The following is a 22,168-nucleotide window of genomic DNA, read 5'->3' as shown; positions in this document are numbered from 1 at the left end:
AGCAAATGTTAAGGCCAATGACCTCATGATTAATTTCAGCAAGGCAGCTTACTCTTAGCTAATGGATCGTTTTAAACATTTTCATTGATGGTTTGTGATCTATTTATAAATAGGTTTGCATACATTTTTGTTCTTTTTAGAAATACTTTTTTGATGAAGAAAACAATGTATTACTGTAATCTGAAAAGCCCCTAAAATCAATGCCCAACAAGGTAGTTATATGTAGACAATTTTATATCGATTTTACATATATTTGTTACTAAATAGACAAAACAAAAAAATTGTTAAAAATGAATAAATTTATTTTCAGTGCTATTATGATATTAATTCTGCTTTTCGCACTACCTTTCTGTAAATACTATAATCAGCTCTCCCACATTTGGGCAGCCTATTACTGGTAAAATATTATTTCCAAAATTCACAAATAATTGAGGGCTGATTTATACATGTAGATTGCAATCCAGATTGGAGCTAGTGTAATCTAAAATGCCTCATATGGATAGCTAAATCACGATCTACCATATTTTAGTGATTTGATATCCATTTTTTAAAATAGCCTTTGGTGTCAAATAAGAATTACAAGTAAAATGACATCAGCAAATTTTGACTATCTAGAATGCGAATGGGCTTGTATAGGTTTGTAACCCAGCAGTTGAATTTTGCAGCACCATATATCGCGATAAATTAAATAGTAACGGTAAATTTAGTTTAAAATGCCAAATTCTATACTCAATTATATAGAAATTAATGGAAGCAACATTTTTTTTGGTTTTGACGACAAATGGTATCATATGATTTTCTGACATTATACAAACATGGAATTCTGTAATAATACTTAATATTACTATTTTAGTGATTTATATAGTACAATCTCATTTTTTCTAAAGGAGGGATATTAATGGGTGGAGGTACAGTGGAAATCAATAAACAACATCAAAGGAACAATCTAAATTAACATAACACTGAAAAAGCTCCAAAATAAATGGAAAGTTACCAGTACTCTATATAGATTTGTTAGTTATAATTGCTAATATATTGTGTATTAGATATTATAGTATTTAATAATCAGTTATACATGATTAAAAACAAAAATATACAATAGTTGTGCATAACTGTTGTATAATTTATAGGCGGCAGCATAATATGCACACCTTAGATACATATTATATGCAACATAACTGCAAGAGGGCGAACTTGTTGAAAAAATGTAGCGGGCCCAATTAAGAGGTGAACCTAATATTCTACCTTTTGCATTGTATTTTCCACAATTAAAGGGAGCCTGGGCCGGGTGGGCCTTGAACCGGGGCCTCTGCTTGAATTCACCCATGTACAGTAACCTAGATGAACAATTTAAAATGTATGAAATTTAATATTTTTTGTCAAGGACATTATTATTATTTTAAATAATAAGAAATAGCAAACCTCAAGATTAGAAATATTCGTGGGAAAAATGTTTAGAATTGTTCATCATGTTTTCTTATACTTAATTATTTTCTTTAAAAAATGAGCACAGGGTGTGTGCTGGCTTTTAAAAAAAAAGGGGTGGGTGGAAAACTTTAAATCCGCTTCTGTGAACTTCCCAATTTTGAATCTCTCTTTCAATATTGCATATATTGTGTTCTTTACCATATCATATTATTATTAAAAGATATATTTCACAAATACATACAAATTTCTTACATACATATTATATATTTTAATACATAACTCTTATAGGTTAAAATCAAACAATACCATCTACTATTGAAAACCAATTATTGGTATATTATTACTAAATTAACAAAAATATTGAGGTAAATAATTACTGACAATTTTTCATCTGACTGTCAGGAATGACGTCGTCGGCAGGTGTGACAGGAAGATAAAAATGTCAAGGCTCAATGAAGCTTTGAAATGGCCCTTTTAACAATTACTTTAAGGATGTTTCTACTGGGAAATAAACATATTGTGAAATTAATGGAATTTTAAAAACAGGACCATATTAAAATTATACTGCCAATTTTAATATACCAACACGCAATTATAATGTGTATTGTGTATGAACAGTAGTTTAGCACAAATAGCAGTTCGATCACTATGAACTTCCGTTATTTTGAACTGCATTGGCCAATGATGACATTTTAAAGTGGTAAATTTTTCCGATTGCAATCGAAGCTTGATATGCAGGTACTGCCAAATTGAATATCAACATGCATTATCATGTAGTATATTTGATCACAAATAGCAGTTATGAAATCAATATCAGTTTAAACTTTCATTATTTCAAACAGCATTGTGGCCAATGATGATGTAATTCAAAGTACTCAAGCCAATTTTTGGTTGCAAATGAAGCATGCTAGGTTAAACAATAGCAGTTAAAGTCACTTTTTATTTTCAATCAGTAGATTTGATATCGCTTTTGAACCTAAATAAAAGCATAATTATTGTATATCATATCATCTCTCTATATTACTAGATATTACATCATTTATCTCTAGATAAACAGTCCATCAACTCTTATAATTTTAAATCTATTCAGTTACATAACAAAATGTTATCTTTTAATTCATAGCAGAAATAATAAAACTATATGCTCATTCAAATTTAAATTTGTGAAAACTGTGAAATTTGGGGATGTAAAATAATATTAATTAGTAGAAAAAATAAAATTTAAAATATACTTTAAATGTCTTTCAATTTTACACAAGTTAAAAGTACATTTTTGTCAACAACAAAAAAAACCAAAAGTAAATTCAAATAGCACAAACAAAAATGGATTGAGCAGGCAAGCAAACAGAATGTATTTTTACTGAGAAACAAATTTACTTTGGTTATAGTTTATTTCAATTTTAGCACAATTAGCAATAACCATATGGCATATATGCCACCACTATTCATTTACTGTTACTAGGAACGTTTTAGACGAATCAAAAGTAGCAGTTTGTTTGTTGTAAGACCTGGGTAGTGACCGTGAAGACACTCTTTGTATTAAGTTACTTTAACCTTACCCCAGAGAGTGAATGTGCTACTTCCACGTACATAAGGAATATAATGATACATGGTAGCAAATGAGCAATGCATGCATGTATTAAGCATCGTGTGAATGCTCTTCAGAAGTAACGCGCATGTATAATTTTTGTTTGACGTAAACTTGACATCAGACGTAAAGCCGTCTGAACGTAACTATTTTGGGTAAATAAGTAAAAGTAAATAAGTGATTGGATGTATTCTTCTTCAACTTGTCACCGTATGAAGGAGAAATGGAAAACCAAAGATCATCATAAACAAAAGTAAACTATTTGTCTAAAACAGTATTTCTAAATCAAAACAACAATATTGCTTTTCAAATATTTCTTTTGATCGTCACACAAATATGTAACTAAATCTAATATATGCATCAATATGAGGCAGGTGACAATGAGTGGAAGGATATTTGTATCATTTTTGTCATTTTCACCTGTGACAAAATAATGCCATGGGTTTTTATAACATTTGATGTACATAATTAAAATGGAATATACCATTATAGCACCCTCTATCTGCTTCATGCATCAGTTTCTGTGTAGTCTTGTTTCACCAGAACAGCATTATCAGGAACATACTCTTCTAAATTCCTGGTGAAAATCTCTGTATAGTGATAGAGAAGAGTCGTTGTGAACACATTTATGGAAGTCAAGGAAACCAGTGATGTTGTTTCTTCATCGGACCAGACAAGATTCGGACCAAAGACCACTCCGATATTAGGTGGCGACATCTTGTTTACTTCACAATTGTTTGATACCTAAAAAACATTTTTTGATAATACACACATTCAGTAATTATAAACTTATTAGCTATTAATTGTGGTCCAATCTAGAGGGTTGGTTTATAACAAAATTAAAATGTAACAATGGATTTCGTTCCTAACTTAAAGATATGTATGTACTCTTTCAGGAGGTATTTAAAAAAAAAAAATGATGCTTCTTTTATGAAATAAATATATTTTTTTCCAAGATACGAAATAAATGAGATAACTGAAAAATACATACCTGGTTTCAGCAGTTTAGATTTAATTATGGATATAGATAATACAATGCAATCCCTTACAACATATATATATATTTTCTGGCTGTTTTACTTTATTGTTTTGATTTAGCTTTTGCTTATTTTATTTTATATCTCCATTTAGATCCAGCCACTGATACCAACATCATTGTCATTTTTTCAGTATTGTGCCAAATTAAATTTTGTAACTTGAATAAACTTATTTAGCTATACATCCAGCAAAAAAAATAATTTGTAAACTTCTACTCTCGTCTACAGATCGCTTTGTGTTGAATATTACTAAAGGTAAGTACACTATAGGTAAGTCTGTCATGATAAGGGATACATATGCTATTCTTTGAGCAGTCTAATTGTTTTTACTTGTAATAATCTGATACTCGGATTAGAAAATTGCAAGTAGAAAACACCAAATGACTATTGCTACTGTATCATCTAAGTCTAAATCTTCAACCGTATTTTGGATTTAACATAAAATATATTCATACATCTCTAAAACAAGCTCTTTCCAGGCATATACTCTATATTTCACTGGCGCCTGTTTAGTAGTGTGGAGGAAGGAAGTCCTTTGGGACATGTATTGAATTAATATTCACTTGTCAATTGAAAGGTGATTGTTCATTTAACTAACAATAACTAACAACCATGCACAGCATAGCAAATATCTTGGTACCTGCTACATTGATAACATAACAAGGCTACACAGGGATGGGTACAGGTAAAATGTACACAGGGATGGGTACAGGTAAAATGTACACAGGGATGGGTACAGGTAAAATGTACACAGGGATGGGTACAGGTAAAATGTACACAGGGATGGGTACAGGTAAAATGTACACAGGGATGGGTACAGGTAAAATGTACACAGGGATGGGTACAGGTAAAATGTACACAGGGATGGGTACAGGTAAAATGTACACAGGGATGGGTACAGGTAAAATGTACACAGGGATGGGTACAGGTAAAATGTACACAGGGATGGGTACAGGTAAAATGTACACAGGGATGGGTACAGGTAAAATGTACACAGGGATGGGTACAGGTAAAATGTACACAGGGATGGGTACAGGTAAAATGTACACAGGGATGGGTACAGGTAAAATGTACACAGGGATGGGTACAGGTAAAATGTACACAGGGATGGGTACAGGTAAAATGTACACAGGGATGGGTACAGGTAAAATGTACACAGGGATGGGTACAGGTAAAATGTACACAGGGATGGGTACAGGTAAAATGTACACAGGGATGGGTACAGGTAAAATGTACACAGGGATGGGTACAGGTAAAATGTACACAGGGATGGGTACAGGTAAAATGTACACAGGGATGGGTACAGGTAAAATGTACACAGGGATGGGTACAGGTAAAATGTACACAGGGATGGGTACAGGTAAAATGTACACAGGGATGGGTACAGGTAAAATGTACACAGGGATGGGTACAGGTAAAATGTACACAGGGATGGGTACAGGTAAAATGTACACAGGGATGGGTACAGGTAAAATGTACACAGGGATGGGTACAGGTAAAATGTACACAGGGATGGGTACAGGTAAAATGTAATCATGTCAAATTCCAACTTCAATTTATTTTCCAAATTGCATGAAACTAAATAATAAGGTAAATATGTAAAATGAAGCAAAATGGAGGGAAAACCAAAAGAGCAATGCTCGTTTGTGTGGCTACCCTTATACATATAAAAAGAACAATAACAATAAAATCATGGCAATGACAAACATAAACAAATAAGACAAATTACTTAACAGATCAAACTATATATATATATATATATACTATATACAGTAAAGCACAGAATTTTGCATATAAATGATAAAAACACAGGATTGTAACTTAAAGTAGAGCAAAAAGTATGAGGGTTCATCTATCAACGTACTAAACATGACTTGATATGCTTGATCGCAATAATTCCTAACCAATAAAAATATATAAAACTCCACATACCTCAACTAACAGTTTCATAAGATAATCAAGAATCATGTAATTATCATCTGGTAACTGTTCACTGACCAGCTTCCTGCACATTTCAATTCTAACATCCTCATCAGGTGTGTCTGCAAAACAGTTTATTTTCCATATTATGATAAACAAAAATAGGTATACAATATGAAAGGATGACCAAAAAAGAGTGAAGCCCATACAGGGTTTGGCCACCTTTAAAAAGAAAAACATTACAAACTCAATTTTAGCAGCACAAGCTGAGATAACCAGGGATTTCCCTCTTCCCTGAGATAATTAACTAAACATGTTAGCGATATAAAAAAAAAACAATATACTGTACATACATATTTTGATCAGAGTTATTTTTGTAGTTTTTGAAATATTAGGGGATGATGAATTTCAAATAGAGGCGTCAACTGTTCATTGGCGATACATGTAAATCTTGTGAACTGTAGTTTTGTTGCATTTAAAGCAACTGTGCAAATGTGGGAGGTTGCTGTGATTAAGACATTCTCACACTATTAGGTGCAATTTCCCTGATTAAAGCAGTTAGTATAGTAGACACAATTGAAGAAATAGAGTTTATTAAAGCCAATTTACACAGTGGTAACGGTAAGCGAAAACTAAAAATATAGAATCTATATTTCTTATGACCATTAAGGCCAATGAACACAGATAAGCGGTAACGGTAGGCAGAAAACCAGTTGTGCAGCTTGTCCCACGTAGAATCTCTATCTATCATGAGAATGTTTCCACTCAACTGCTGCGCATTTTAAATAAATGGTCATCAGAAATAATCTAAATTCTATATTTTTTGTTTTTCACGTATAGATACCTCTTACTAGTCTAGTGTTAATTGGCCTTTTGAAATTTTTAATACAATGTGAATACATTAATAATAAAGATAAAAATAATCTTTGTTGTTATTATGCTTACCATGCACTTTCATTATGTCATTGTAGAGTTTAAAGGTCATGATTGGTTCAGGAAGTTCTCGGAAAAAGGTCTTGAGTATCAACGCTGGTATGTGCACATCACGCAATTCGTTGAAATCAACTTTCTCACCTGTGGAGTACAAAACAAAAAGTTCCACTCACAGCACCTTTACAAGTACGAAAGGTTATTTCTGTCACCACAATTTGTGAAAACCAGATATTTTGAAATGTTCTGGTTTTGGTTGAGTGGCAGCAATTGCTATAAATTTGGCGCAGGTATAATGCTATAGTTCTAGTGTCCACATATGACTTCCGGGGCGTGGGTGGGGGGGGGGGGGGATACACAATGGCAATACACTCTTGTCATGTGGTTGTTTTGATTGGTCAGTTAAATCGACATTCCGCAAACTTTGGGCTTTGGCCCACATTTGTATAGCTGGGTGGCTTGCGAAATGTTGGGAAAAAAAAACACATATGGCTCGACGTTTGTAAAGGTACTAAACGTAATTGATATGTGTGGTTAGTTTGGATCGCAATATAATGTCAAATCATGTGTGAACACAGTGTGTGCATGTCATGTACGTTATAAAGGGGTAACCCCAGGCTGCCCTGGATTTCTTCAGTGGATCATCAGCACAATTTTTACTCTCCAAAAACAAAATTACAATGTAATTTCTGGGGACCTAAAAGTCGATACTCCTAAAATGTGTTTGCGGACCCTTAATATATTTCCTTCATTATGTTGGTCCAGCTGGGCAGTAGGGCCATGGGTTGGTATTGGGAAGTGGATTTTAGGAAGCATTTGTGGAACGTCGACTTGACTAATGGATAATATGTAATTACCATTATTAAATTGTTGATGAACCTCCTTTACTATTTGTGCATTGGGGCAACGACGAAAAACACCTTCAACATCAAGAGCTGCAGACAAAACAAAAGAATAGAATGATGTTATGATGCTGAAAATCAACTACAATCAACTCTCCTATAATAACAAAATCCCTCTAAAAACCAGACTTTTCTCCAGCTCCAAAATTTACTATCATTAAAAACCCATTCAGATTTAACCCAAGGGTTGTCCGGTATTGAGGACAGTTGTGTTTATATTGTTATTGTATTTTCTGTAGTGTGTATCAAACAACACATTTCCAATGTTTTTTTTTCTTTATATGAATCATTGAACAATAAAAGTTTTTTAATTTTTAATTTTTTTGGTAATTTTCTTCAAAATCATTTAGGAATTATTATCTTTTGCATATTATTGTAGTGAATACAATTCCTGTCATTGTTAACGATGATGGTATAGAGTCAGTGTAATACTCCAAACTAGTGTTTTGACACTGGTACATTGCTACTACTGTATATACCGTTATAAGTTTGAACACCTATATATCATACAGTAGTTACCATTTTGTCTGAGGTGGGTAACACATTGACGAACGACTTTTGGAATTGGGTCACCATTGCATTGTTTCTTCAAACTGAAAAAAAAAAACATTTTTTAATTCTGGATTACTCAAAATAGACAAAAAAGGTTTGTATATATTAACTACAAAAGTACAGTATACAACGACGTCGACGATACATGTGATAAAAAAAATAGAAACAGAATAAATAGTAATGTTTCATATCTGGGCATGAAGCTATAAAGTAAGCTCCATGCCCATGGAGCTATAAAGTAATTTCCATGATCTGGATAATATAATATTTACTCTTGGGAGATTATTATTATTATATCAAACATTATATTTTAATAGGAATTGATTTCAAATGATAATTTATTTTGGCTCTACTAATATTTTTTTAAAAAATCTAATCGATGTGATTATCAAATGTCTCGTAACAAGAGACTCATGCAATAATGATCTCTATGATTAATCTGCATCTCAGGAGAAAACAAAAACATGGCAATAGAAAAAAGTAGTCTTGACTTAAAGCTTTATTTATCCATCATAAAAATAACAGAATGTGTTTTGAAAAACTGGCATACACCAACACATAATTGAAAATAATAATTCATTCATACATAGGTAAAAATAAAAACCAATATTTACAATTCATTATTAACAATTCAATTTAAACATAAGCCTCAATCACTGAACGCCACAGTTATGTTTGGGATAGCTTTGTATCTGTGTCTCACAAAAGAAAAAGTACATTTCATCCATTGAAATGAAAATAATATTTATGACAATTTTGTAAATCATTTATGTAAAGCATTTTTTTTTTTTTTTTAATGAGAGTGATCCATCCAGCAATTGCTGATAATTAGGAACCTCAGGTTCACAAGACAAACATATACACAAGATGCTTGACATAAACAAAGTCTTATTACAAGTCTTTGGGAGTGGAGTTGTAATTTTGTCCTTTAGAAAAAATCCTGACATGGGACGGGACTTGAACCCAGGACTCTTGGAGTGGTAGCCAAGCATCATAACCACCAAGTCAAACTCCACTCCAAATTATGGAAAAACAATCATCTTTATTGATTGATAATATAGAACATTATTCGAGTGTTTTTGTATTATTTAATATTGTTTAATCTGTACATAATTAGTTTCTTCAAATAATTACTTTTGATTTTTTATTGTTGTTTTATGTTTATTCCTTGAATGCAGTTGGACTAGTTTGCCAATAAAGATAATCATTATGCAAGTCTTTCATTTAAAAGTGAGGTATAAATTATTTAATATTGTACTTATACCAAAGTTTGCAAGGTATGTACAATAATCTTATGTATGGCAATAGCAGGGAAAAGGTATTCTGGAAACTATGAATATTTATCTCTTAAATAGACACTTTTTTAATAATCAAAATAGTAAATGTCATAAAATCCATTAATAATTTAAATAATTAAAAACAAATTTGTCCCTAGGAATTATACCTCATTAGGTAATACAATTTCCAGTTCATGATTAAACTTGAATGCATGACTTTCACTATGAAATTGCTTCAATGCATTATTTATCGTCTACTGTGTGCTATTTACATAATATATGCTATTAGTATACACAAGTATTTCAGTTGGTGAATACGATTTGGCATGCATTAGAAAAATCCACTGTAGACTAGCCTATTAATTTAATTCTGTTTGACGAGTTGGCTTATTTTTTAAATGACGGGGTTGTCTTATGAGTTACCTCAGAATGTAAACAAAGATTTTATGGTAATTACCTTGAATGGCAATTATGTTTCATAATACGTTTTAATAATGTGTGACACTAACAGTATCAATGTTTGATGTTGTTTTGTGTGCACATTCTTTGTGATGTCACTTTTTGTGTAATGAATAAAAAAAACATGATAAAGGGGATATCTAAACAAAGTTATAAGCAATACTCACAATTCTAATGGAACATTGAACTGTTGTGTTGGTGGGTACTCTTTGACAGGTCCATCTGTATTCGTTGATACAGTAGTTTTTTTACCGTGTCGTACTAGTTCACGATCATCATGCCTGTAACAAAAAGATTATAATTACATAAATGAATCCATAGTGAATGCATAAGTAGCAGCATTATTTTTAATACAGTATTACAGTACATTTGAATATAACTCTATACATGTTTTATGCAAAGATAATCCCTTATAACAAGGGATCATCTCTGCAGCAATTTCCAGTAGAAAATTATTTATTTATTTTGAATACAAATAAAAATTAATATATTCTATTATTATTAAATGTTAACTGTAATTTTAATTACGATGTAATTGATGTACTGTATTATATCTCCCACTCTTGGAAAGTGTCAGAAACATGTTTTAATAAAATTATACTTCTACAATTAATTATAGTAAACTACTACAGAATAAGCCAATTTACATATCTTAAACCCTTGCAACTGAAATACATTGTGCATATAACACAATCCAATTTGTTAGTACAAGATCTTGAAATTAAAGCGAAGGAACTGCAGAAAAATTTAGTATTGTATCTGTACTAGTACAGTAACTACTATCCATTACAATATTTTCATGTGAAATTTGTTTGGAATTGTGAGTAAAGTATTTCCAAGGGGCCTAGATACATTAGATGTAGGATGGGATTATGTTCGAGCATGGGATTATACTCAGGCATAATATAGTAATCTATCTAAAGGCCAATTTACACCGACGAGCAGTAACTGTAATGGAAAAACCGTGTAGCTTGTCCCATGTAAATTCTGTATTTTTTCCACTCTGCGTTTTGTGCAAATGGTCATAAGAAATAACATAGATCCGATATATTTGTTTTCCGCTAACCATTACCGCTCATCTCTGTAAATTGGCCTTTAAGTTTCCTTTTCTAAATGCACATCAAAGGGTCAAGTTAAAAGTTTTATTATTTATAATCAAATATCATTATCAAAAAATTATATTTACAGATAAATATTGAAATGATTAATTGTTTTGTTTAAAAGTGTCTGCAAAGAGTTGCAAAATTCAATTTTAAATATTAAACATACTGTAAATTGAAAAGGAATAGGGTAGATTGCTATTAGACTTAGGTAATGATTAGGTTAGTGAGCTCACTATAAAATTCTTGGGTATAATGTAGATACTGTGGCATTCTATAGTTTTCAAAAGAGACTATTACCCAATACAATGTTGCCTTGGTACAAACATGCATAAGCACATACCGTATCTTTCTAACGAGTTTTTTACATAGTTAATGTACACCGTGACTAACTAGCATGTGAAAGTATTGTATAGTCAGACTATCCTGGGAGATATCCAGTAACAGTTTGTTACATTTTGGTATGCATGTTATGTGTGAATCATGTACTGTATATAAAGATTAATAAAATAAATTACATAGGAAGTATAAATTATAATTTTAATATTATAAATAAAGGATTTTAAAACAAATTATTAATTTGCAGGTTTTTTATAACTTAAAAGGTGTCAATTTTGATCAATGGCAACAAAAATATTATTTAAAGACCCATTTCCTACAACAATTGTTGATGTTTTGTCAACATAATGCATATATTACTCTAGAAACATTTAACCAAGTCATTCCTTGTCTTAAATGTACGTTTTATGGTAAGTTATGATAAAAAGAGAGAAACAAGGGCCGCTTTAAATCATTAGAATCAACTTGTTTTTCACATTTTTAACTATTTAAAGATGAAAAAAGTGATAGTATTTATTTTTACATTAAATGTAGTTTGTGACCTTAAATTAGATCTAAAAAATGTAGGGAATGGGACTTTAATTCATACATTTTTTGATACAAGTGTTCAATGTTCAAACGCTTAAAGACTTCTATCTGTTAGAATGTATAGTAATGGAAATTGCGTAAAAAAAAACTACCATGACTTTTTAATGAAAGCCTGGCCTGAAAAATATTTTAGATGATTTTCTAGGTTTTCAATTTTAAACCTGTATGAATCCTATGCTGTATAAATTCTATGCTGTATGAATCCTATGACCATCAGTACCAACTTTATTGCAATCCACCCTAGAGAAAAGTGATAACTTACTGTCGCACAATAGGAGGTATTTTGATAGACTTCATCGGTAGAATGTGTTCAAGGTCATGGAGAAAATATACATAATCAATCTTCTGTCTGAACTTTGAACTTACAATGGGCTTGAATATGCCCATTAATATTCGTAACATATATGAAGGATGTACAAAGTATAGAGCCTTTAGATTCTTCTTGTATCTGCAAAGAAGATAAGATAATGAAGAGTCAGATGTTGTCATTTATGATGTACGTATGAAATGGTTGCGTAAGAAACTGTTTAGAATAGAGGGCTGTGTATGGTTAAGGATGCTATATTTAACTTTAAATTACAGAATAGATAAACTATTATTATTACTATTTTAATGATATCAGAACAATTGCAAGATTTCCATTGTCACCCTGATTTGTCTGTGACACCTGGAATGCATAGGAAATCTAATGAGTTGTTAACATGCAAGCACAGCTATCACTTTGACCCCATTTACACTTCATCGACGATTTCTTAGCCGGCCCGAAGTCGGCCCGACGCCGGCTTACTTTTTAGCCCGCAATGTGTTTACACTTATCCAAAAAGCCGGCCTCGGGCCCCTACTATTGTGTTTACACTTGCTCTCGCGGAAGAGTGCTCGATATGGTACGATTTCGCTACATTCACGTCATATCCGCTCATGTGCGCCACCAACCGTCTCAAAAGTTAATATTATTGTTTAGTAGCGTTGTCGATAGTAAAAAAGATATATAAAAAAATATTACGGTATTTAATATGGCACACTTTTTGTACGACGCACGCAGGGCCTTCAACTTTCTTTTTACGGTTTCAGCGGATCGATTAATGCCTCGTGCAATTAACCGACCGCTGATGTCGCGGTAGATAGTAGCATTCCTCACACTACCATCCATCCGGCTTTGTATCTTCTGTTCCCCCCATATTGCCAGCAATGCCAAGACCTCTTCCTCCCCCCACGTTACTTCTCGTCTTTCGGCCATTTTTGTGGAAACTTCGCGCGTTTTGGTTTGTTTATATTTTACATACATGCATTTCCGGTACAGCGGTAAGTTTCGTAAACTTTAAACTATAGTTGACCCAGAACGTTCATTTTATGACCGCGAGTGTTTACACTATACGAAGTGCCGGCCCGAAGCCCGCAATTGCCGGCCCGAAGCCTACTCTAGACTAGGCTCAAAATTGAGCCGGCTCGAGGCCGGCTCGGTTGTTCCCAGAGTGTTTACACTTGTGCACTTTTGGCTCGGAGCCGGCCTCGAGCCGGCCTCGGGCTCGCTAAAAGCTGAAGTGTAAATGGGGTCTTTAACTTACATACAGGCAAAGTTATCCTTTAAACTAAGTCTTATTTTAGGCTAGAGGCAAATTTACACAGACGAGCGGTAATGGTAAACTAAAAACATAGCTTGTCCCAAATAGAATCTCTATCTATCATAAGCAGATGCCGCCCGTCCGCATAAGAAATTTATATATTCTATATTTTTGTTTTCTGCTTACCATTACCGCTCGTCTGTGTAAATCAGCATTAACATAGACACTACTGTACCTCACAATTGAATCAGAGACCGTGTGATTGGAAGGAAAATATGTTAAAACACCAAGCTACAACTTGTAGACATTTTATAAAAGCATACATGGTATACTTGACAGAAACCAAACAATCCTAATCAACAATCAAGGAAATTACTTTTTAAGACCTACTTTCTTTCTAGCTCTCTGTAGGCTTGAACCAACCACTTCAAGGAGGGTCTGTTGCTCTGTGTGAGCCCATACTGAAATACCACCAATGTGTAATCATTTTCCACATACTGATTTAGTGTATACTGCAAAAACCTATACAGTGAAAAGTAAAATCTCTCTGAATCTTAAAGATGGTTTACAATACAGTGCATGCATTATAAAATCAAATTGCTATTTATAAGTTGTGTAAATAGTAACAAACTGGTTTGTTGGTTTAACAATTTCTGTGTGTAAAAAGCTCCATGCTTCATGTATGTTGATTGTACAATAGAGTAGACTTTTTCACAGGGTGGTTAAAATGTTAAAAAGTCTGTGAACCATGGATACTGTACAGTTACCCGGGTATTATCCCAACCCCTCTATTCTAGGCTAGGCCCACTCTGTCCAAATGTTAAATTGTACACTGGGACTTTACCAGGGATATGCTTGCGAAGGTGTTTGTAAAGTCGGGAGTGGGATTATAGCTAATGTGGGTACGGTACATTTTTCCTACAAAAAATATAGGTTTTCATCATAGAATTATAGGATAACCCTTTATGTTTATCTTCAATGAAAATATTATTAATACAAATCCATTGAAAACATTTAACATTTAATGATCAAATACTACAATCATTAAACGATGTTTAAGTGGCCATATTCATAACAAAATAAACAATTTTCACACAGTTAATCTATCTCCTATTAAAGGAATTTCCTACTTAATTACAAAAAGCAGATGGAATAAAATATTTCTGCCTTACCCTAAAAGACGTGTTTGGTTGTATTCCTTACTTGATGGTAAATTAGAGCAGAAAAAAAGAATCAATTTCCGACCCACACGGTCATCTCCTGCAAGAAAAAAAAGTATACTGATGTATTATTATCCTAATAATAGGAATTCACTTAATCAGTGAAAGATCACCAAAAAAATGGTAGAATTACTGTAGCTAGCATCATACATACATTTGAAATCAAAGATAAGCACTACTACAACAGAGTATTAATAAAGTTACTTGTATGTACTCAATATTCCAGTCTAATCAGGAATCTTGCAATATTTTTTTTTAAATACATTTTAATAAATTTGACAATTTTGGGATGGGGGTTTAGTTGATGTTAATGAAACTTTGCATTTATTCAGTATTTTATTATTCAGTATTTTATTATTCAACTTCTGTTTCCAATAATAGTCAATATGAACAATTAATTTTTATTATTATCATTACTGTAAATAATCACTGTATACATTTTTAATTAATATTTTTTTTTGTAAAAATCACTGTAAATAATATTATGGCTACCATTATAATACCAAAAACATGTACGATTGATTAAATAAAGTTCACATAAATTGCTAAATATGGCCTATCAAAGCAGTTTTCAATTTTATACCAGAACAGAAAAAAACCAATAAAAATGGAGGATTTAGAAAAAAAAATCTTTATTTGGTCTTGCATTTATTAATATTATTAATATGTTCATTATTGGTCGTATATTTATTGTTACTCTGTATTTTGTTCTATTGTTTGTGGAAATAAATGTTATTATTATAACTTTAAAATTTAGCAAGTTTTAAAATGTTATGTTTTTTAACCTATTATTATTAAAAACAGGACCACCATATGTAAAACAGGTACTACATCATACCGGATATGTTTTATCCTATCCTGTATATTTTAAATAAAATAATTTAAATAAAATTTGGTTAGACCGAGTTTTTAAAAACATCATATTTAAAGTACAGTACAGTTTGCTTTTGAAATGACAATCCTTGCCTTTTTGTTTAAGTTTTATAGTTGGTATTTTTGTATAATTTTGTTTTGCAGAAACTGAATCTAAATAAAATTAAATATTCTCCAGTTGTAATTGCATTATGATTCTTCAATGGATTTTCACATTCTGATTAAGTACCGAATCCAATTCTCAATTAGCATAAAATCCACAAGCATGATGACATTGCAAGAGGGATTCATGGGAACTCCTTAGTACAAAGGTATGATAATGAGAAAGAAATTACACATTTAATTAAAATTAATTGTAACAGTATTTAAAATGTATTGGCTTGGAATTGAGCCAATTCTTGACGATGAAAATCTATTTTGTGGCCAAATGCGTGAAATTTTTGTTCATAATCATATGACATACTGGAACATTATATATTCATATTCCTGAAAAAATTATTTTTTACATTTTTTTGATGAATATTATATGCCATTTTAATTTCACATATCACCAAAATCATTATTTATTTAAGCAAACAATAATCAAAATGTAAATTGTTTTTTTGATAAAACTCAATTTTTTATTTGTTTCGTCTTTTTATAAAGTGAAATAAATATTTATGTTAGTTTTTTCCCCCTATGGAAGTAAATACGGTAACTTAATTAACTGCAAAATGGCCCATGAAAGTGTGATTTTAAAAATCTTTATTTTTTATGATTTTGGGGGACAAATATCGCTTTAAAAAAGTGTGTAAACAACAAAATGATAAGTTTTACAAATTGTTTAAATACATCATTATACAGTGTGAACCTCTATCGGCCACTTTTCCCGGTCCCGAGGGTGGACGCTTTAAACGGGAGGTTCAACTATAGTTGAATCATTTTAATCATTAATCTATTTGATAAATTAGGCATTTTTTCTGTTTCACATTCAACACGATACTTTTACTTTACTTTACTTTTTACACTTGCACATCAAATGACAAAATTGTAAAAGTCCACTCAGAAAAACCCTGCTTTTACAGCAATGGTTAGCCTGCAATGCAATACAAATAGTTAGTTTTTTTGGTCTTTGTTTTGTTGGGGTCTGCATTAATTAGCATTGTGTCGAACTACTGTAATCCAAAATAAGAAAATTTAGATACCTGCTACTTGTATGATGCCATATTTGGCAATATCTTCAAACGTGTCCTCCTCAGCATCTGTGCTAATGTTGCCCTGCATGTCTGTATCGTCTGTATCCTCGTCAAGCCACTCTTGAGCACTTGCCTCTTCGTCCGAGTGAAATTCTGAAAATTGTTATTCATTTGTTAACCATTATTATTAGAGGGTAGCTTGTTTGAAATACTACAGTATTATACGTTTTGTTACTAATAATAATAATTATTGTAACTTGTAATAGCAGCCTACAACTTAAATCATAGAGAAATACAGTATATACACCGTTTAAAATGTAGGCTTAAAATTTAGGCCTAGCCTAGATAAACAAACACAATTCAAGGCTCAACGAGTGGGCGCTATCGCGATGTATCGCGAAGAGTAGGCCTGGCCCTACTAGGCTAGAAGTGGTCAACTCGTACCCAAAATAACTGGTACCTATTCCCAACTTGGCTAACTCGTACCTCAATCAACTCGTACCCACACCAACTCGTACATACCTAATTTTTAAGCCTACATTTTAACGGTAACGTGCACTGTATTTTCTTTATGACTTAAGCCGTAGGCCGCTTCACATGTAACAATATTAGTAATAGTAAGAAAACGTACACAGTAATCAGTTTTAATAATACTCTAGTATTTCAAATGACCTACCTTCTGATTAATAATGGAATGATCCAAATGACCTACCAACCAATCATTTGATGATCTGAGTTTTCTAGTTCCATTTTGGAACTAGAAAAGTCAGATATTGATAATATCTGAGTTTTCTAGATCTAGAAAAGTCAGATATCTGAGATCTGAGTTTTCTAGATCTGAGTTTTTTAGACACCCTTTAATTTCTGTTTGTAATAAACTTGTAATCACTCATTTGTCAAACCAAGGCAATCTAATGTTCAGCAGGACTATGAATACAGGACGCTCAGCTCGCCATGCCAAGATAGGAACTTGTAACAGTCCTTTGATCTTGCAGTATAAAGATAAGATCATCATCATGCAGTATATTTAGTCGCATAGGTCAAAATGCCAGAAATTGTACTTCCGGACATTTTTGGACAAAATGTCCCATAGAAATACAGTGGCAGATCCAGAGGGGCGCGCACCCTCCACAAAAAAAATTATCTTACCATAAGGAAAAAAAGCGTAATAGTAAAGTACTTTCACTTTTGATTAAAATACATTGTTTCAGCGCCATGCTAATTTACTTTTTATTATTTATTAGGTGATCATTTAGAATAAAATGATCACCTATTGTTATTGTATGAAATCTTTATTTTTTTTTTTATTATTTTTTTTTTATTCTTTCTGTACACTTTTTGTGTAACAAATATCTCAAAAAGTTAAATGTCAATGATTACCAAAATTTCACAATGTCTTTCAAATACTGTAACTTAGTCATAATAAGCTTTTCAGCGTGATCACTCAACCGTGACGTCATTTATACGCCATTTTGTGAAATCACATTATGAATCATATCTCCATAATTCATTATCACATATTAATGAAATTTACTACACGTAAACTTCAGGTAAAGGTAAAAATATTAGCAAATAAAAACTTGCGCGTTTCAAGGTCATTCGCGTGAAATCGCGCGTTAAAAATTTAAAAAGCTCAAAATTACGTTTTGATCAATTTAGAGCATAAATTAGGCCATTTGCGTGTTTTAAAAAAGTACATAGAAAGCTTAAAAAATACCAATTTTTTGTACAAATTGCATCCTAGTCATCTTACTTAGTACATTTACTAAATTTGAGTCCATTCCGACTTAAAATAACGCTATACGAGCACGTTAAAAATGACAAAATGCGTACATTAATTGTACAAAAGTGCTAAAAATGGTAAAAAATAAGGCCTTTTTAAAATGAATATAACTCTTCAGAATGGAAGATGACTCCCATTTTTTTTAACTTATTATGGAAGTTAATGAGTTGTAGATATAAATGTATATACCCATTAGACATACAAAATGGTATGACGTCATCATTTGGCCACATGAATTTTTAAAATAGGGTTTTTTCCCATTTTGTCATAGACCACCATATTCAACAGAGCGTAACTCGCTTATCTGTGCTCGATTTTTTTTTTATTTTAAATATATTCTACCTCAACCAATTATGTTACTCATGAGTTGCCAATATTTTCATTTCGATGACGTCATCACGTCTTAAAATTTGAATAACGGTGGTTACGTAATTTCACCTACAACGTATAGTTGAATTCCTTACAGCTCTTCTGAATTAAAGTTGACCTTGATGTTTATAGCTTAATATGAGAGCTGGTGAAATGTAGATATGAATGCATATACAAATTAAGCCTATCGAATGTTATGAAGTTATCATATGGCCAGTTGAAGCAAAAAAGTAGTTTTTTCATCTCTTTCGTCAAAGTTATACAAATTTCAAAGGGCGCTCACCGCGCTTCTACGTGCCAAATGTTCTTCCAATTGTTATATTTTATTGCTCAATTCATTATCTTTCGATATTGGTATCCACAAGTTTATTTTCATAATGTCATCAGTACCAAAAAGTTAGATCATGATGTGTTTTTTCATAATTTCACCAATGCTACACTGTATATAGATGTACAGTATATACTGTACATAATGTATATGGCATATAAATAGGCAAAACTCAGCACTATAAGCGTATAATAGGATGGCATACATCAACATTTTCCGATTGTATGTTAACATACGTGCATGTTTATTAATATTAATGTCAATAAAATTATAAAAATGATCACCTATAATTCGTCAAAGTGACGAATTAAATTCTAGTTTTTATTTATTATTTTATTTTAATTTTATTTTATTAGTCGCCATTGCCGTTGCTGTCGTCATATTAGTGACGACATTGACATTATTGTTGAGTGTTTTGCTAAGCAGTATGACAGAGGCGGATCCACACGGTCCCCCTTATATCAGCAAAAAAGAAACTGTAAGTTTAAAACCACCATTTATATAATAAAATAGTCTAAATATGTCAATAGTAATTTGAAACTGATAAGTACATTAACAACAATGGTCAAGTATGAGCATACGTCGGCACTCTGTAAATTGGAGTTGCGAATTAATTTATTATGAATTTTATGTGCGAGAGTTACATTGCCGGCCCTGGTCAAGCACTCTTTTCCGCAATGTGCAAACGCTCACTTTTTCGCGAAGCACCCTGTTGTGACGCTTTTACTCAAAATAGGCCTATGGGGGAAAATGTCACCTTTTAATAGGCTACAGTAGTACTTCAGCTTTCATATTTAAAATATCAATTGTTAATACATAATAACGTAAGAGTGCCATTTCTGACAATCTAGAGGTGTTATATTTTCAAAATACAAGATTTTTAGAAATAGGATTCAAGTGCAATACTCTACAATTATTAATTAACCATAATCTTTTTTCATTTAATCTCAAATACATGCTCGCTTTAAATATATTTCCATGACGTTTTCATGATGTGCTTTTTTCCTCACATAATACCACATTACATTTCTATTTGTATATTATTACTATTATAATTTATTAACTGGCACACCACACAGATAATCTATTTTATCAATATTTTCTTGATATTAATTATTATTTGTGTGTTATTTTGAGAATGGCTTTTTACCCTACCATTTTTAAGCTTGGAATCATAATTGGGCCTTGGCATCGGTCCTACTAAACACCACCAGATACCACCAGATAACTACTAGAGCAATAAATCCTACCACCAGAGAGCAGCTACCTGTTTGGAATTGATTATTAAGGGTATATTGCAGAAACTGATAAAATTGAAGTTTAAAGTTGAATTTCTCGCCGTCGTATTCCAGAACCGAATGCGTTTGATAAACATTATAGCAACGAAACGAACGCATTCATCCGTGTCTCTTGTGTATTGTATTCAACAGTCAACTATGAGGCGCTACCGATGCTTTTTTTAGTCAGTCACATAAAATAGACCAATCGATTGCGTGATTAGTCTTTCTTTTGACATTATGTTTTTATCATGTTTTGTATGTCAAAATCGGTAACGATAACGTAACAAATAGCATACGATAACATTTTTTTTGCACATTAATTTTAATTATTTCCCTTTGTCATCGTTTTCGTGCACTCTGGGTGCTGTAGGAATTGTTATTATATTAGTATAAATTCAATCTCTCTTATGGCATTAAGAGCTTGGCAATTAAATAAAAAATGTTGTATAATTTCTATTTCACCACCACTATTTCTTTAGACATAAAATACACGGTAATATCAAGTTAAAACTTCTGTTTTATTTTCTCTTTCCACATTCCTATTCTATGATGAGTTTACTCTATTTTAACATACGATTACCATCACTGACAAAAGGTAGTTGGCATTAAGTTTTATTTATTTTTAATAAATGTTTAGTGTACAGAAACGAATTTCTGATTTTAATTGACCAAATAAATTCATCGGTAGCGCCTCATAGTTGACCGTTGAATACAATACACAAGAGACACGGATGAATTCGTTCGTTTCGTTGCTATAATGTTTATCAAACACATTTGGTTCTGGAATACGACGGCGAGAAATTCAACTTTAAACTTCAATTTTATCAGTTTCTGAAAAAATTAAGCTTTGAAATTTGCAATATACCCTTAATAATCAATTCCAAACAGGTGGCTGCTCTCTAGTGGTAGGATTTATTGCTCTAGTAGGTATCTGGTGGTGTTTAGTAGGACCCCCTTGGCATAGCCTAGGGTATCCTGCCGGATATATTACAACATAAAAAAACAACCTAGCCTAGGCCTAGGCTAGGCACTGAACATATTCTAACCGAGTTTAGTAGGTAGCACAAGGCGCTCTAGTAGGCCTACTTGTACTGATTTTCAAGAAGTGTTATTCATATTGCTACTCACGCAGCCTGGCGCTAGCGGTTTTTACAACATCTTCTTCGAAATTTTCAAGCTGACGTTCATTTTTGTCACCATCCATACCACAGTATATATCGTCTCTGTTGTTGTCTAACTCTAGATCAGGGTCCAATAGTTCAGTATCTTCGCGATTATCACGACTAATAATATTTACATTGGCCATTGTTTTATTTTCACCTACTCACACACCTCGCACATCACATTTACATTAAAAAAACAGAAAAGTAAAACTACGTCGAAAAATACCGCCCTCTCTGATTTTATTCGAATAAACTCCAAAAGGGGTTTTGGGGGTTGGTGGTGCCCAGGGGAAGA

The 22,168-nt window shown here is 32.2% G+C and overlaps 2 protein-coding genes across 2 annotated transcripts in view; both read right to left on the bottom strand.

Annotated features, from left to right (window-relative positions):
- LOC144845213 (small nuclear ribonucleoprotein E-like) overlaps window positions 1-22,168 on the bottom strand; it is a 95,371-nt gene that overhangs the window by 58,830 nt on the left and 14,373 nt on the right. The window lies entirely within an intron of this gene.
- On the bottom strand, window positions 3,320-22,055 carry LOC144844777 (rho GTPase-activating protein 1-like). The gene is made up of 11 exons (XM_078701842.1): window positions 21,839-22,055; window positions 16,960-17,103; window positions 14,855-14,942; window positions 14,073-14,204; window positions 12,383-12,568; window positions 10,261-10,374; window positions 8,325-8,398; window positions 7,761-7,838; window positions 6,919-7,047; window positions 5,986-6,095; window positions 3,320-3,760 (listed from the first exon to the last, which is right to left on the bottom strand). The coding sequence occupies exons 1-11, from the start codon at window positions 22,014-22,016 to the stop codon at window positions 3,524-3,526; spliced, it is 1,470 nt and encodes a 489-aa protein (XP_078557968.1). The 5' UTR covers window positions 22,017-22,055; the 3' UTR covers window positions 3,320-3,523.

The sequence above is a fragment of the Antedon bifida genome, chromosome 1, assembly GCF_963402885.1.
Source record: "Antedon bifida chromosome 1, ecAntBifi1.1, whole genome shotgun sequence".
In the NCBI taxonomy this organism is placed as follows: Eukaryota; Metazoa; Echinodermata; class Crinoidea; order Comatulida; family Antedonidae; genus Antedon; species Antedon bifida.
Note: the sequence above shows the minus strand (reverse complement) of the source record. Positions and strands in the feature narration are given on the sequence as shown.